Source organism: Bicyclus anynana, chromosome 16 (assembly GCF_947172395.1).
Source record: "Bicyclus anynana chromosome 16, ilBicAnyn1.1, whole genome shotgun sequence".
Classification (NCBI taxonomy): domain Eukaryota; kingdom Metazoa; phylum Arthropoda; class Insecta; order Lepidoptera; family Nymphalidae; genus Bicyclus; species Bicyclus anynana.
The window spans coordinates 8,600,683-8,618,781 of NC_069098.1; the positions used below are offsets into that span (position 1 = coordinate 8,600,683).

Consider the following 18,099-nt stretch of genomic DNA (forward strand, 5'->3'; position numbering starts at 1 on the left):
CTTCCTAAATCATAAAATTGGGCACAAGAATAATCCGTAATACGTATAATGCAATCCGCCGCAAAAATCATTATTTTTGCAATAAATTTTGTTCAACAAATTTCTTTTGAACTTTGAAGCAGGATTTTACACGCTTAACACTTAGTATAGATATAGAGCAGGGGTGGCCAACTTGATAAGACCCAAGATCTCCTGTTTACTATTGAAACCCTGTACGATCTACCAATTACATAATGTGAGTACTTATTGCGTTTACGTTGCGTAGACGTTTTTTCATAAATGAACCAATTTACAACAATTTACAAGTTGTTGAAATTTTTTCTTCTCTATGTCAACTATCATATATTATAATTTTTATAAAAATTATACAAGATAATGCGTGAAGGAGTTGGTGATTACGTTGTGCAGTCTGGTCTACGTATTTATATTTTTTGCTTTGCAACGATCTACTGGACTAACAGTCGCGATCGACCGGTCGATCGCGATCTACCTGTTGGCCATCCCTGATATAGAGTATAGTTTAAGGTTAAGGAGAAAATTACGCTTTATAATTAGAAGTTTGAGGGTGTAAACCTTTGAAACCTGCTACTTCGGGGTTGCTTACCTTAGATTAAGCATTAAAGTTACTTAGCTTGGGGCTTGGGCTGCCATAAATGCTATCTCGGGCTCGCATTTAACATATTTAGAGGACAAAACTTACTTATTAAAATACCTTACTCACTTTCTACTTCTTCTTCTTTCCTGGACCGCATTTGGCCACTAAGGGTTGGCCGTTGTAAGTATATCTTTCGACTTTTATACTCAATTTCAAATTTTCTACATTCACAGAATACCGAGGATGCCCGTGCCCATTAAACGCGTGTCCAAAAAACGTCCTTATTGGGCCCGCTACTGGTAAAGCCCCCACCGGTGGCGGCCCCGCGGACGTTTCCTCGACCCTCGCGCCGCCCGGGGGCGCCTTCCGACCGAAGGTGCGGGCGGGCGCGCAAGACTCCGCCGCCGACAACCACGGCAGCGGCAAGGTGACTCCATCATTCTGACTTTGACTTTGAAGTACAGTTTTATGGCTGAGTGAGGAGAGAGTTTGGTTTGCTTAGCGAAATCATATGCAACAGTCGTTTTTGCAACCGATGAATACGAATTTAGAAAGGGATTAGGTAGTAATTAGAATTTGTTTTTTTTTAATATATAATACCTATGAAAAGTTGGTTAAGGACCAACCACTTCTATATCTATACTAATATATAAAGCTGAAGAGTTTGTTTGTTTGATCGATTGAACGCGCTAATCTCAGGAACTACTGGTCCGATTTGAAAAATTCTTTCAGTGTTAGATAGCCCATTTATCGAGGAAGGCTATAAGCAACATACACATAACATTATTCCCGTATTCTTACTGGAACGGGAACCACGCGGGTAAAACCGCGCGGCTTCAGCTAGTTATTCATAAGTTAGTTGACCGTTGGTTAAGAATGAACAGGCTGCACGGTCACCAACCATTAGCTGCTGCGTGGGTCTGTTGAAATTAAAAAGAAAGTTAGTATGGCGGTCATATAAAAGCACACCGCTTGCGAAAGCTTCCTCCTAGCTTTCAATCGGCCAAATCTCATTCGATAAACACACTAACAAATTTTAAACTTACTTATGACAATAAGTAAGTTATAACCCCTTTATATTGGTAATCTTGCCTAACATTCTCTTTCTCCATTCCAGGATCCTCCGTTAGAGCCGGAGCCGCCAGAGCCACCGATGGCAGCGGATGCGCCACACCCCTGCCCGTTGCCCGCTATCGGCGGAGCGTCACCTAAGCGCGAAATGTACGACGTGCGGGAAAACCTTCGTCTGACCGCTGACGTTCCTGGACCGACCGAAGCCCTGGGCCCGCCCTCGCCGGCGCGGGGCGCCTGCGCGCCGCAACCGCCGCCCTCGGCTCCGCGACGAGCCCGCCTCGGCAAAGCGATGGCTAGGCGGTCGTTGGCAGGCGACGACACCGCCCTCCTCATATCTACCCCACAATCAACTACCATCAACCAAGATGCAGACGACGACGTTCTCGCTATCTCACCACCCCTCTGCGCGCCAATTGATCTCTCTTCGTCGGATGAACGGTCGACGCCTCTGGTTGATGTAAAAAAAGAAAACGAGGGACCCACGTATGCATCGTCAAGAAAACCAGATGCACAAGCTCTCAAAGAGCACAACAGTACGACGACTTTGATTGATCTCTTGGATCCTACGGACGCCGCGAAGGCCGTCAAACGAAGGTATTCGAAACCTAAATTAGAAATAGAAATGAAAGACGTCCAACTGGAGGACGCTTGTAAAACGAACGGTATCGGGGAACACGTTAAGCTTCAAAAGCGACGAAAAGTTTCCGGTGATCACACAACCGTACCGCGAATTGAAACAATTACAAAAGAACCGAAGAAAAAGTCGCCGTACAAAAGATCACAGAAATCTTTAGCCGTAGACAAAAAAGCTTGTAAGAGAAAATCCGATACAATTAATACTGAGCCGAAAATTAAGAAAGTAATAACTGATAAAATCCTCAATGAAGATCCGCGGCTCACCAATGTAGCGGCAGTACCTAATGATGATCTTTCTCTAAAACCCAAAAATAAAAGTGCTTTATTACTCGACAATCTTATTAAGAAAAACAGTATTGACAGGCCCGATGCAAAAACATACACATCAGACACAAAGCTAAATCCAGCTGAACTTTTCTTATCTCCAAACGAAAGTCCGCAAAATTGTACAAAGAAAACTCTAAATATAAATAATAATATAGTAGACAATAATGTTCCTGTAAATGGCGTACAACCGAAAACCATTGCAGCAGTCAGTCAACTTAAGAAACTAGCTAATAAGAATGTATGCAAAATAGAAAAGGTTGATTCCAAGATCACACATAACCTCAAGTCAGTATTATCATCTCCCACCGAAGCTTTGAACGTCAAGGAGGTCCTTCATACGCCGTTTATAAATGGTGAGACAAATGTTGGAAAAAATAATTTAAAAAATTCTGTTGAAGATGAAAAACCTAAAATAATAGATATTAAAGAAAAGAGCGAACAGAAAGACATTAGCAGTATTCCAGTTGACGCTATTAAAACAATCAAACCTTCAAAAACTAAAACGTTACCGAATCAATTGGAAACAATTCCAAAGTCTATTATTACTGAAAATGTTGATGAATCTCAAACGGCCTTATCTAATGAAAGTAATGTGAAACATTCAGCAAAAACTTGCGAAAAATTAGATGATTTAAATAAATCATTACCAAAACGGAGTAAAGTATATACAGACAAACGAAATGGGGAGTTTAAGAGCAAGAATGTCGAGAACTTAGTCAAGTTGCTAACTTCGAAAAAGCTAGCTTCGAAAGCGACGGAACTTTCGGCGCCAGTTGAAAAGAAAGACGTCGAAATTACTAAAACAAAAGAAATCGTTACACCGAAACGCTGTAAATTAACGGGAGATAAAGCGAGCGGGGAATCTAAAACTAAAAATGTTGAGAAGGTGGTCAAACTACTCGTATCGAAAAAGACAGCCATAAAAACTGACGAAGCGTCGTTGGTTGTAGAAGACGCTTGTTCGTCACCAGTTCCCAGTTTGAGGAAAGGTCGAAGAAGACGCAGCGGCGGTCGACGCGTGCGGCGAGTGGCGGCTCCTTTGACACCGCCTGACCTACAGCCGCGAGTTCAGCCCAAATGGAGCAACGGATGGAATTGGGACGGCGAAGACTACATATCTAAAGTTTACCAAAACGTAAGTGTTTCATCGTTTCTTGGAGATTTTCAATCGAACAGATTTTTATGGCGTTTTAAATACATAGTTTTTTAACTAACTACGCCCGAAGTCTGCCATCAGCCGACTTCGGGCGTAGTTAGTTACCACCCTACCGGTAAAGACATACCGCCAAGTGATTTAGCGTTCCGTTACGATGTCGTGTAGAATCATCCTCCTCCTAACAAGTTAGCCAGCTTCCATCTTAGATTGCATCATTACTTAGGTGAAATAATTGTAGTCAAAGGCTAACATGTAAAGCATGTAAACAAAAAAAAAAACATTTTACACGCAAAAAGCTCCGTTTCCGTGCTTTCTCGCGCGGTTTGTGTGAAGAAAAGAGCGCCGCAAGGTGCTCTTCAAGCTTTCACTTACTTTTGATGTCAGCGCTAGTTTCGTGCCGCTTACTTTCGGGCTAGATGACGATATTGTATTTCTAATATATCTATTTATAAATTAGTATTGGTATTGCAGAACGATACCCGGTTCGACCGCACGGCTCGCTGCTGGCCGCGCATGACGCACGAGAGCGGCGACCGCGTGTCGCGCGGCGACTGCGTGCTGTTGCGCGCGTCGCTCAAGCCGACCAACGAGGCGCAGCCCTACGTCGCCAGGATAGCTAGCCTGTGGGAGGACCCCGAGAACGGTACCTTGTATTGTATTACTGCAACAGCAACGCAGCAACTGAGTCGTCGGGCAACAAATCATTAGCCATTACCACACGGCTCGCAGCTGGCCGCGCATGACACGCAAAGACTGCGTGCGTGTCGCGCGAAGATTGCGTACTACATAGTATATTGTATTACTAGCTGTACCTCGCAGTTTTAGCTCTTACCCCCCGTACCAATGAGAATATCTGGGTAGTAGATTCTTAGCTTTTCTGCTGCAGCTCTCAATCTGGAATCTGACCTACATCTATATGCCCACATCTCGAATTCTATACGTTTCCAGATATCGTACGTTTATTGTGTAGGCTCAATCCAACCGTCTTTTAATCTGTTTTAATATACAAATATTATCGGACCCAGTTACAGTTAGGCAGTACTCCAGTTACAGTAGGCGACAAACAGAATCTTAAGCCGCTTATAATAAGATTTGTCTCTGTTGACTCGCAGGTGAAATGATGGTGTCCCTGGTGTGGTACTACCGGCCGGAGCACACGGAGCGCGGGCGGCAGGCGGCCGACGCGCCGGACGAGGTGTTCGCCTCGCGCCACCGCGACGCCAACTCCGTCGCCTGCATCGAGGACAAGTGCTACGTGCTCACCTTCAACGAGTACTGCAGGTCAGAGCGATTAGGGATTCACCAACCCACCACCTCCCATGGCCCACCCGACTTCGGAGTCATACGGGCCGAATCAGTCAGTGCAAGGGCGGGCCCGGTACTTTCTCTTCGCGTTCCCGGATCGCCTTTTTTTTTTATTCTTTACAAGTTAGCCCTTGACTACAATCTCACCTGATGGTAAGTGATAATGCAGTCTAAGATGGAAGCGGGCTAACTTGTTAGGAGGAGGATGAAAATCCACACCCCTTTCGGTTTCTACACGGCATCGTACCGGAACGCTAAATCGCTTGGCGGTACGTCTTTGCCGGTAGGGTGGTAACTAGCCACGGCCGAAGCCTCCCACCAGCCAGACCTGGACAAATTAAGAAAATCTCAATCTGGCCAGCCGGGGATCGAACCCAGGACCTCAGTCTTGTAAATCCACCGCGCATACCACTGCGCCACGGAGGTCGTTCTTGACTCCCTACAAATTCTTTATTCTTCGTTCTTGTCCCTGTCGCTTCCACCCCCTTCAGGGGCAGCAACACCATCTAACGAGAGATTTCTCGCTTCATTCCCCAAGGTCCCGTCATTGGCAAGTCACGTACGCTCAAAGTCACGGCGCCCTTTTGTGCCGATTACATTCAACGATCATCATAATCATTCATCATCATAGCAGCCGATGGACATGGGCTTTTTACGTAGGCATCTCGAGCTGCTAGCATCCAGCGGCTATTTGCAACCCGCTTGATGTCGTTGCTCCACCTAGCGGGAGGTCGACACTTCCAACACCTTGTGATCTCAACATCCATGGGCTTTCGACCTATATGCCTTGCCCATTGCTAATTCAACTTCGCAAATAGCTATGTCAATGACTTTGGTTCTTTTGCGGATCTCCTCATTCTGATTCAATGTCGCAAATAAACTATAAGCATAATTCAATATATTAAGTATAAATGTCTCCAAACTTCTAGTCCGTTCTAAATACTAGGCATATAACTTAAACGTGTTAAAGGCCTGAGAAGGCCGATTGACGCAGCGTGTATGGTCCCTAATATATTCGAGTCTGTACATTCTATTTCCACAACTGAAAAAAAATTGTTGAAAAATAGATGTTTTCCTATTCCTGGGTGATTTACTCGTGGAAATCCTGTATCATGACTTTTTATCAATCTACAACGTATAAAACTATCCATTGATGTTTGATGGTGATGTTGATCCAGCAACAAAATTCCTTGCGTAGTATAAAAAATTTAAACGCGGGAAGTACTTTGCATAGGTAAATTATAAAGCTACTCATGAGTTATCTGAGTAACCATAATACAAAGTACATTTACTTTGGGGCTAGGTGTGTGTATTGCCCTAATATATGTTTATATATTTTTAGTTGTTTTGTGAAAATAAAACTGAGTATTTATATTTTTACACAGATACAAGAAGCGACTTAAGGCTGCCGAAGAGGGCATCGTTATAGGGCCTTCGATAGTGCCCCCTTTGCCCGCCAGCGAAGTGACCCCCGCGCTCGCGCCCAACGACACCAAGCTACCACCCTCGGTGTCCCCCGAATTGGTCCTCTTCTGCAGGAAGATATACGACTTCAGGTCTAAAAAAATCCACGTGCCCAACAAATGAACTAGCCGCTGGAACGTTTGGATGTCGATTTTACATTTATGTCGGGCGCGATGGACCTCGAGAATTTTTGTAAGTATTTTTGTCTACTTAGGAGTCAAACACCAAAGCTTGAACATAAGTCTACCGTCGGTGACACTTCCCGAGGGTTGTTCGCCACTCGTCGGATATGAGAAATGTATACTTTTCATCGTAGTGTCTCGTCAAACCCTATATTAGTACAAAGCCCGATTCCAGTAGATGAGTGTGGCCATTTTCTTTTTTGGATAATCGCCGATCTGTCGTTCTGTTGCTTGTATCGTATTGTATCGTAGTGATGTTCGTTGTATATTATATTTGAGTTGCGGATTTTGTGACGTTCGATGGTGGTGATGAACTTTGACAATGGATGCCTTTTTATAAAATATAAGTAGCTGTAAGTGAATCATGAATGCATAATTATTGTGAATAGCGATGTTTATTTTTTTTTTTTTGCTTCGGGATCGATGACCTAGATATGTATTCACTTGTTTATGTATCGTAGAGGCGTTGAGTTCGTGTGCGATTCGCCCCGTCTTAGAATCGGTCGAATCGGTCTAACATTAAGTTATGTTTGGCGGAACGGAAAAGGCATTTATACTATTAAAATTAATTTTAATTTACTGTTACATTGTTATCTACGTAGAGTCTATAATAAATTATTATTTTATTACAACAATGCAAGTGCGCCATGTTTTATTGTATTTGCGATTTGGGTAATTCGCTTTCGTATTTTAGGTAAAAATTTCTTGTAACAATTACTGTAAAAGAGTAATGGAAAAATAATACAAGATAATATACAAGTCATGTTAAAGGTACATCTCAATAGTACCTTCAAAATTATTATACAAATTTATGACTTACAATCTTTAGACCATGTTTATACGTAAATATACTATTTTTTCTTGATTTGGTAAGCATGTAGTATTCTACAGAATGCTTAAACGTTTTATTTACTATCCAGTAAATGATCTACCTACAGCATATGAAATCGAAAACTTATTACTTTTTAATATTTTAGTTAAATCAATCAATTATCTACTGAAAAATATCTTCTCTGCATTTGAGGAATTGATTTTTACTTATACTGTCTTTTGTCTATAAAGACTGATTTCGCAAGAGCGGGACACATGTTTTTTACGAAAAAAAAAATTATATTAACTTCGAAAACTGCAACTTGCGAAGCGTTTTTTTATTTATAGTGTCAGCCAATATTTTACACTTAAAAATAACAAGTGGGATCATTGTAACATATTTTAAATATAATATTAGTGCATAGAATATGTAAAACAAAAAAAAATGTGTCGTGCATAAAGAGATATATTGTATGACTATTAATAGTAAAATCTCTTTATCATTAGAATTTGTCTGAATCTGGAACTCAAAAGAAGTCATTTGTTATTGGACGTGAAACGTACCATGCAGTTCGCATCAAATAAAAACTTCGCTGCTCTTCAGGGTTATTATGTGTCTCGGTGTATCATTCAAATATGTCACTATATCGTTTTTATCGTATTTTCTTCTAAGTGATCGTCTAAGATAGTTGTTTCATCGAAATGACCTTTACTACGTAATTTTACATCAAGTGTCAGTGATTCTGTTTTTACGATCATCTAACGTGATTATTTCAACGAAACTAGCAGTTTTACGTCAAAAAAAAGGTTACTTCTTGCTACTAACAGTACTTTACTAATGCCAATTTACATAAAATAACGATAATTATTTCATTTCGTTGAAACACTATGTTAGATGATTGCAAATACCTAAATATGATGTTTGAAAACGATATAATGATTCATTATTTGAATAGTACACCAAGATACATAATAGGCTCACTGATGTTAATGTTAGTGCAAATATTTTTTTTTTACTGGCTTAACGGGTATGGGTTCTAGTCTTCTTAAGCCTTACAGTATAAAACTTTAATATACAGGTCGTGTGGAATAACTTGTCACCTGGCTCGTATGATGTGTGTACTGTATTTGTATGGATGTGTTTGGTAGCCAGGTATCAAGTTAATGCGCACGGGTTATATGTAGTTTCAGTCATGGGGCCTGACTAAAATCACATACAAAATTGTCTGTCGCTTTTTGAGAGGGATGAGGTAAACTCACACATCAAAAATATTTAACTCCAATAAATATACCTATCCTGTGTCCTTACCTACACTACACACAACTATCAATTTTAAATAGTAATACACACAGTGGTGGCACAAGGTTTTTAACTAGGGTATGCATTATACTTGGAAGTTGTGAAAAATGGCATATTCCTTCTCCAATACATGTTCGTAATGAGCTTACAGGGTAGGCAGTGCGTTTTTACATCGATGACGTGCACTGAATACATACACATGCAATTTTAACACAATGAAACATCGATTCTATAGACGCAGTTTGTATGAACACGTTTGATCATGATCATAGAGTTTTGACAGAGGGGTAACCTCTAGCGAGGCAGGTTCTTGAGGTAATTGTTCTGAGAGTTTAGGCCATTAGACTATTGCCATACCCACTACTAAAACGCATGTGTTACTCGAAAAGCTTTTTCTACCTATTCGAATAGGAAGAGGAATATTTGTATTATTTTAAAAAAAGAATTTTGGAGCGGCAAAATTATTTGATACAAACTGCCAATATTCAAATCATGAAATATCTACAACAATAAAAAATATATACTGGTCAACAATCGTGTGAACGTGGATTATTGTAATTCGTTTGCATTGTTTCCATAATTTATGTGTAGACCTGTAATTTAGATTGTATAATTAGTGATTTGTGAACTTCTCGTGCAGAATATTTTAATGGGCATTTGAAGTTTGAACCTCAGTCAGTGTGTAGGACGTATTGCTGAGTTTCTTGAGTATTACACAATATACCATGAAAAATCTGTTATCGGCATTATATTGTATAATATACTTAACAAAAATATTTAAATCAACACTATATGGTTTCATGGTGTATCGTGTATTGCATAGTACGAGTAGGTGGGTACTTTAGCACAATCTAAAAACGGTCAAGTGTTAGGTAGGTATTGTATTTAGATTGAGACGAGCCTCTGGTGCAATTGTTTTTTTTGTTTGCAAAAAAAAAAAGAATAACCTTTTTTTTCGATAATTTTTTTACCTTCACATGCCTAATGTACCAATACTGAATAGTCAAACTGTTTAGTTAAATCGTGTGTAGTGTCCGTCAGTTTATCTGTACAGTTTTTTTTAACGATTTTGATTGAAATGTCTATTAATGTATCTATGTATGTATAATTAATTAAAGGACATGTCTCAATTTTGTATGGAGGCTGGGCATTTATTTAGTATTTTTATCTTAAAAGAACATTAAATATAGGGCTTAAAAACCTAATTTTTTTTGGAACCCGCATTTTCTTTTTAATTAATTTACTAAAATGTAATTTTTTCATCAGCTGACAACATTAATTAAGAATTTTTATGATGGCAACATGCTCGTAACTCCACACCCTGGCAGATTGTCGATGTTCGTTTAAGGTGTATAAATGGCAGTATAAGGAATTGTTTTGTTTCTTCTCTGTCTACGATAAAATGTTTCTTTGTAACTTATATCATATTGACAAATGACAATATTGCATGACTTTTACAGCTTACACCGGATATGAAATCAATTCCAGTTTTTTTTATTGATTGTTTTGAAACTTTTACTTTATTGTTTAATTTGTAGACAAAAGAGCGAAACAAAAAATAAATATTTATCTAATTAATGCAGGTTCCAAAGATTCTAAAAATCATTTTCTAAACAGCAATTTGCATTTTCTATCCGTAAAAAATACTATCGACTTGCTTAAAAATTATAAATAATAACGGCCCATTTTGGGACATGTCCTTCGTACTATGTGATTAAATAAATATGTACAGTTAAAACTGAACGTCTGTACAGCGTGTAAGTGCGCTGTAGACTTGACGGTATACTTGATCGTGTGTGGCTGGCGTTTTAAGATGTGCGTTTGTACCTGCCTACAGCCGCAAACTGCTAACTCTCTATCTATTTCTTACAATGTATCTCTTGAACTGTTTCGTTATTGGCTGTCTCTTTTTGATATTTTTTTTATATTATTATGTTACACCTGTACATATTGTAACTTTATTTTTACTTAGTTTTAATTTCAAACTTACTGTCCCAGTGAGATTATATTACTGAAATCAATTTATTAATAATATTTTAATCCACTTTATGTAATCATGACTATGAAAAACTGAATAATTTTCTTGTTTTCTGTCGCGTGTCTTACTCAAGTCAATTTTAAGTTGATTTATTTATTTAATTTTTTTAGCAAAATCAAATTAACTTAATTATATGTGTTTTAAATAATTAACTTATTGTAAACAGTGACTTTTTTATTACAATCTCACTGGTGTCTATTCCAAAGCTTAAGTTTTCAATGTTTCTTGTCCTATTCTTTGCTTGATGCCAAAAAATTAGCTGCGAAATGTTCTATTATTCAATAATAATTGTAATACCATTCTCTTTTCTATTTAGGTTATCCAAATGTCCGCGGAGACTGCGTATTAAATGCATTTATAAATGCTTCCAGTAACTCATGAGCGTATATAGGGGGAGCGGAACAGGGGGGCTGTGCCCATCCTATAATGGACCTGGGATTCTGGGCTACCAATATGGAATTCTATTATGATACTAATAACAGACTTGATATCGGGGGCCAGGCCCCCCTAGGAAATAATCCTAGATACGCCACTGGAGTAACTGCCTACGTTCAAGTAGGAATGTAGAGATATTCAGACTTTTCAATCTCCTAATTGGCTATTTAAGCAGAATATCTTAAGATCTTCTGAACGAAAGGCATTCTAAGACATTTCCACGCAGACTCCTCGCACATTATTACTCATTATTAATTACTTAATTAGAATTAATGAGTAAATTCCATAATACTAATATTACTATAAGTAAGCTGTCCCTTGCTTGTAGATGGAATGTTTTAAAGATGTTACCTGGACAACCGCAAACTTCTTTTAGTCAATGATAATTTTTAGAATTAGGTTTAACTAATAAGAAAAAAAATACCTTGTTTTTATTATTTATTTGTTTCAATGGAAATTATATAGGTATATTTTTATTATTGTAACCTACATAGTTACGTTGGCTGTAATTTAATATTGATGTAAAAGTAATATATGTATTTTTATTTCAAACTGTCGTTTTATTTATACAACACTGTGTAATCCTTTTAATATTATAAACGCGAAAGTTTATATGGATGTATAATGCTTTAACGCCGCAATTACTACACCGATTTAGTTAAAACTTAAAATAAAATTAAATCAGATCCTGGACTAAAAATAGGCTATTCTGGAAAATTTATGTTTTCCATAAGATTTGTGATATATACAGAATTTCACACAGACAGACAGTGGCGTAGCAAGGCGTGGGAGGTCGCCTACGGCCTCGCACCTCGAGAACTTTTGGGCCTCGCGGAGCATAGGTCCCGCGCGACTTTAATCACTTTATTAGTTAGCACCTACAGATTATATCTTTCAGCACTTTATATTTCTTCCACTATCGTGCGTTATCTTTCAGCACTTTATATTTCTTCCACTATCGCCCCGAAAAATTCATGGTTTCCCGAGATTGTAACTTTGACGCCGCGATTAGGTACTTAACCTACTCGTATTTAGCTGAAATTTGACTAAAAACGAGAAAAAAACCATGGTTCCTAATGACGGTATGAACTCTTTTACACAATGCCCACCCTGAAATGAACCTGTGCCCACCCTAGAATTCTGGGCTACCGATAAAGAATTCTATTATGATACTAATAATAGACTTGATGTCGAGGGCCAGGCCCACCCTAGGAAATAATCCTAGATACGCCAATGTTGATTAGGTATTTATATCATTTTTAAATCACGGTGGATTGTTTCGAAACAAACTCCAATCATATAGTAACTAACCTACGTCAATGGCTGTTTGTATAATAGTGTGTTCAACCGACCGATTAGATTATTACTTAGATAATAATTATAGTAAACACATAAGTTGAGTTAGGTACCAAAGCTTGATCGTTTGGTACCAGCAAATATAATTTAAGTAATTTTTAGGGTGCCGCCAAAGAGGAAATTATTAGATCAGTATTTTCAGGTCTACGGTCCCGAGCCTAGCCCGTGAAAAGTGGTCCTTCGAGCCGTATGAAACGGCATGAAGATTGCATCCGACTAAACAAGCTTATACTAGGTACAATATCTATAAAAACATTAACAACTATGAGTAACTATAAACATTTATTCAAAATGACGATACAGTTTACAGTCGCTTTATAATTTGAGACGTAGGTACATTTATAGTCCATTATATTTATATTTTACTTTATGGGGTCCGAGTACTCGCTTTCTTTATAAAGAAATCGAGAACCAGAAGGCTGGCCTATATATAGGTAAGAGAATAAGTATTGAAATACAACGTGGCAACACTGCCAGCCTTCTGGGCACTTGCACAAATACATCGATTCGGATGATTTCTACGACGTATAAGTCTTTATACTTTATTATATCATTCAACGACAATTTAAGGCTATACCCCGGCCTTACCAGTGTAAAGTATGATGTATACGCTGGAGGCGCTCAAACTCAGCAGTCGGTATAGAATACTTAGTCGGATGCAATCTTCATGACGTTTCAGTACATCGTGTGTTTGGTTGCGCAAAGCAAGATTTCAGGTATCACCGGTTACGTAGCACCCACGCGCCTTTGATTTACCCAAAATGGCTTTACGCGTCTTTATTTTAGCGTACCTTTTGTATGACTAGTATTAGTCAGTTAGTTACTACTAGTAGTAATTAGTATTTCGGAGACGTCATAAAGATTGCATCAGACTATACCTAAGTATAGGTACCTGCTAATTCAATTCATACGAGACTGTTTTTACACGGTATCGTGTCAGACTAAAAAACTGTAGCCTCTCCCAAACCTGCCATTAATCACTTTTAAAATTACACAGATTTATTACCTAGATTTACCTGAGGAATCGAACCTGCAAATGTGACCTGAGAGGTTGTCAAACTTTAAAATAGATTAAATCTAACCTAGCAACACTAACAACAACGGTTATATTTAATTAACTAGCGGACGCCCGCGACTTCGTCCGCGTGAAAGTCGTTGTAAACTTTCAACTACCCCTATCCTACCACTACCCTACCCCTGCCCTACCCCTACCCTACCCCTACCCTACACTACCCCTATCCTACCCCTAAAACCCTACTCATTAAGGCTGCACTTCTTTATTTATTCCCCCAACCGCGAGTCGAGTCGAGCGCGGCAACCTTTACACAAAAATAATCCATATAGCATGAATTAGTATTCACGCGCTATGGTTTAGCGTATTTCTTGTATAACTTTGGTGTTTCTTTACCAATTTTTATGATTTTTTTTTTTATTGAATAGGTAATAATATTAACTTTTTTAGTTAGGGATGAGTGATGAGTGTTATAAACATAAGAGTAGACAAATATAATTAGAAAGCTCCGAACTGCTAAGCTATTGGGAGTTACACGTGTTATAGTGAGTCAACCATAAAAGATAGACATATATATGCTGTTGTGTTCTTATAGATAATTTTAAGGAGAACATTTCCGTCATACATGATTTCTATGTAACTTTAACCATTAAGGCTGTACACGCGACGGAAGCTTAAAAAATTGAGTAACTTCTCCCGTTTTCTCAACATTTCTCTTCACTGCTCTGCTCCTATTAATTGTAGCGTAATGAAAAGTATACTATAACCTGCCCAGGAGTATGTAGAATAATTGTACCAAGTTTCGTTAAAATCCGTCCAGTAGTTTTTGTTTCTATAAAGAACATACAGACAGACAGACAGACAGACAGACAAAAATTTTACTGATTGCATTTTTGGCATCAGTATCGATCACTAATCACCCCCTGATAGTTATTTTGGAAATATATTTCATGTACAGAATTGACCTCTCTACAGATTTATTATAAGTATAGATAATAGCTGATTATATTATTTAATTAATATTCATTTAAATCATTAGGTACTCGTGCGGCGTGCCACACTAGACTCCGCGCCACGAAAGAAGTCCAGCGGCTAAAACATGAACTGAAATTGACAGCGCCTTAAACGAAATGACATTAAGATCGCCATTACCAAATGACAATGAGGGCCGCTATGACATTAGCGCCGCGTCTATGGGACTTGTTTCGTAGCGCGGAGTATAACTTTAGTCGTCCTATACTAAATAACCACTCTTTGTCTTTAAAACCTTAAAATTATTTAAGACAGCAGATACCCCGCGATTTCACTCGCGCAGTTCCCATTCCTGTGGGAATACGGGGATAAAATATAATACTCTATGATAATGTGACTTTCCATTGGTGAAAGAATTATAAAATCGGTCCAGTAGTTTCTGAACCTATATGTACACACAAACAAAAAAATTCAGGCTCTTTCTAATACAATCGTGTTTATTATAGGACAATTAAATAACCCTTCTTACAGTTGGGTAAAAAAGTATAAACAAATAAATGACATTTACATAAATTCAAGAGCATTAATTAGATTTAAATTAAAAGTTTGTAGGGAGGAAGAAACATGGTATTCATGATTTGTACTCCTTTCCTTTGAAGTGGATAGGTTAGTTAGGTACAACCAATTTAGATTAATTTCATAAAAAACTAGTTTTGTAGTTATGAAATATAATTATGGAATTCATGTGAACTTTTTACAATCATAATATATAATAAACCTAACTACTAACAAAAGTAACTATTATAAATAAATTTTAAATGGTCTGTTTATACAAAATACTATTATAAGTATACTACAGCCTACTGTTTGTGATGTCAAAATGAAAAGTAAAAAAATAAACTCTATAAAAACATGTTACAATAACATTGAGACTTTATATTGTATACTCCAAATTCATACAAACTAATCTTATGGGAGACAGTTATAGCAGTGACATAGCAATGGGAAAGCCAGAGCATATGTAAGGCGCCACAAATATGTCTATCTTGAATGTGAATATCTAGTAAAACCCATTAACGGCTAAAATTTGAATAATTGCTAAAAATCTTGATCAATTAAATAGCTACAAAAAAAAATCTCTTCAATACCTGCAGTAAGGTTGGGCTTGCTCCTTTTGAAGCAGTCGTAGTTTATATTAATTTCCAATTACTTAAAATAATTAGGTTCATTGAACAAAATATTAATGGGGCAGCTTTCCAGTCAGCCTCGGGCGACAAAGAACCCTTGCTATGCCATTGCATGATGGGCAAACAATTTTTAATGAATCAATTCAATATTAGGGTTGATTTACACGAGCAGCAACTGCTACATACAACTGCAATAAGCGACATCTCGGCGGCAGTCGACGGCAGTCACCGATTGCAGTCAACAGCAGTTGATTGTAGTCGCCGACGTCTCGGCGGCGGTCGATGGCGGTCACCAACTGCAGTCCGTTGGCAACATGCTGCTCATGTAAATAAACCCTTAATGTCAAAGTTTGTTTACGTTTTTTACATACAGTGGCCTTGCTTTATACATGATTTAACTATTTTTAAAATACCTATTAAGCATTTTATACATACATATAAATATAACCACTTAAAAACTATCCCCACTATAATTTATGTGACATCAACATATTACAAGTACATGGTATAACTTAAAACATTTCATCCATCATCATTTCACACCCACCACTGGACATATTTATATTATATTTTCATACAAATGTTTCAATAGTGTAACACTGTACTAAGCGATAGCTCTATAGTTGAAATCAATAATAATAATCAAACTGTTGTATTTGTTGTAAAAAATTAAACACAAAATTATGTAATTGACAGTCTGAGAGAGAATTCAATATCTTTTTAATGTAGGTTTCTTTTCTACATTAACTTTAACTATATAGTTCAAGAACCCAGGACAACTTTTCAGATGAAGAATATATTAAATTTACTACATTTTCATATCATTATTGATAACAATAATAATGATATCTCAAGTACATTGACCTAATTACTTTAAATAACCATATTGTAATATAACTATAAGCTTTTGTTACTATACTTTTGTAGTTTAACATTTAAAATAGTTCTAAATAGCAAAAGCTTGTCACACACTGTCTAGATAACATATAATCTTAATATCCAATTTCCAATACATGCTTTATCATTTTCACTATAATTTTATACACATCCAAATTAATTCTATTCCAACATTCTCAGAAGTTACAACAACTGTTAGTCTTACGAGCGGTTTTATAAAATGCTTTACTGGACGTTGAGAGGCTATCAGTTTTGGCGACTAACTCATCTAAATGTTCACCTCTATCTAAAACTGCTTTTATTGTGTTATGTAATATTATCTTAGTCTCATCCAAGTCGTCTTGTATCTTTGTCAAAGCGTCAGCTTCACGAGGATTTTGGAATTTAACTAAATATTCGGGTAAAACTGGAAACTCGACACTAGTTTCATTGGCTGTTGCCCAGTTGCTAGCGGGAACTTTTGCAGAGAACTCGTCCAAGACTTTGGTAATTAGAGTATGTGCCACTCTATTCGGATACTCATGGTCTGATATAAGCACACCTGCCAAGTTATCCGCTCTAACATATACTTGCAACATGTACTCCCCCTCTTTAACAGATTGTCTTGATGCTGGCTGTGTCCTTTCTACGATAGTTTTGCTCACAAAGGTCATAAATTCTTGGACAGATCCTTTTTGGAAGAAACTAAAGCTCTGCAAGTTGTACGCAGCTTTTAACACAGTAGCACTGTTGACTCCTTTATACAGGACTGCTAGGGCGTATACTTTTACCATCGTGACGAAGTAGAAAGTTACACCTAAAACAAACAAAAAACAATTAATATTAAAGTTCAACAATCAACAAAGCATTTCATACAAATTAAACCAGTTGTAAAACATTTTTCTTACCAAATTAACACTTTGCGATTTATCCCTGAGATAAAGGCTTCGATAACTTTATTAATATTGATATAATTTAAATATAATATTTCTGTTTTCCACTTCCTTTTATTTAATTTACGAAATAGAGAAAGTTAAAAATTATAGTATTTCACAAAACAACATAATTTACGTCATAAGATACGTGACAACTGACAGCTACGTGACGTTTCGCTATGTTTGTTTGCCTTTGACCACAGATCACTATAGACTAGAAACCTTTGACAGGAAAGAAAATCACAGACGTACAATTCTAATAGTATCACAGACTAAACGATCGTAGTGATCACAAACGGCTAAAAAGATAGTAGTGATGTACCTTGCGTAGTTAGTACCACGGCGGAGCAAATATCACGTAAGAGGAAATTACGGAAAAATCCAGTTACTAAAAAAAGCATTCTGTATAAGATCAATCGTCAAATCAAAAAAATTTATA

The 18,099-nt window shown here is 37.5% G+C and overlaps 2 protein-coding genes across 4 annotated transcripts in view; one reads left to right on the forward strand and one right to left on the reverse strand.

Moving 5' to 3' along the window:
* Positions 1–9,612, forward strand: part of LOC112044019 (uncharacterized) — a 300,955-nt gene extending 291,343 nt beyond the window's left edge. For all 3 annotated transcript variants that reach the window (XM_052886228.1, XM_052886229.1, XM_052886230.1), the window contains exons 8-12: positions 829–1,022; positions 1,713–3,767; positions 4,260–4,431; positions 4,901–5,069; positions 6,479–9,612. In XM_052886228.1, coding sequence (XP_052742188.1) covers positions 829–1,022; positions 1,713–3,767; positions 4,260–4,431; positions 4,901–5,069; positions 6,479–6,680 — 2,792 coding nt within the window. In that variant the 3' untranslated portion in view covers positions 6,681–9,612. The remainder of the gene's footprint in view (positions 1–828; positions 1,023–1,712; positions 3,768–4,259; positions 4,432–4,900; positions 5,070–6,478) is intronic.
* A 3,333-nt stretch (positions 9,613–12,945) lies between these two features.
* Positions 12,946–17,830, reverse strand: LOC112044036 (synaptobrevin homolog YKT6). The gene is made up of 2 exons (XM_024079758.2): positions 17,634–17,830; positions 12,946–17,542 (listed from the first exon to the last, which is right to left on the reverse strand). The coding sequence occupies exon 2, from the start codon at positions 17,517–17,519 to the stop codon at positions 16,923–16,925; it is 597 nt and encodes a 198-aa protein (XP_023935526.1). The 5' UTR covers positions 17,520–17,542; positions 17,634–17,830; the 3' UTR covers positions 12,946–16,922.
* Between the last annotated feature and the right edge of the window lie 269 nt (positions 17,831–18,099).

Coding starts and splice junctions, on each gene's coding strand:
- LOC112044036 (XM_024079758.2), bottom strand. CDS start 17,519: ATGGTAAAAGTATACGCCCTAGCAGTCCTGTATAAAGGAGTCAACAGT.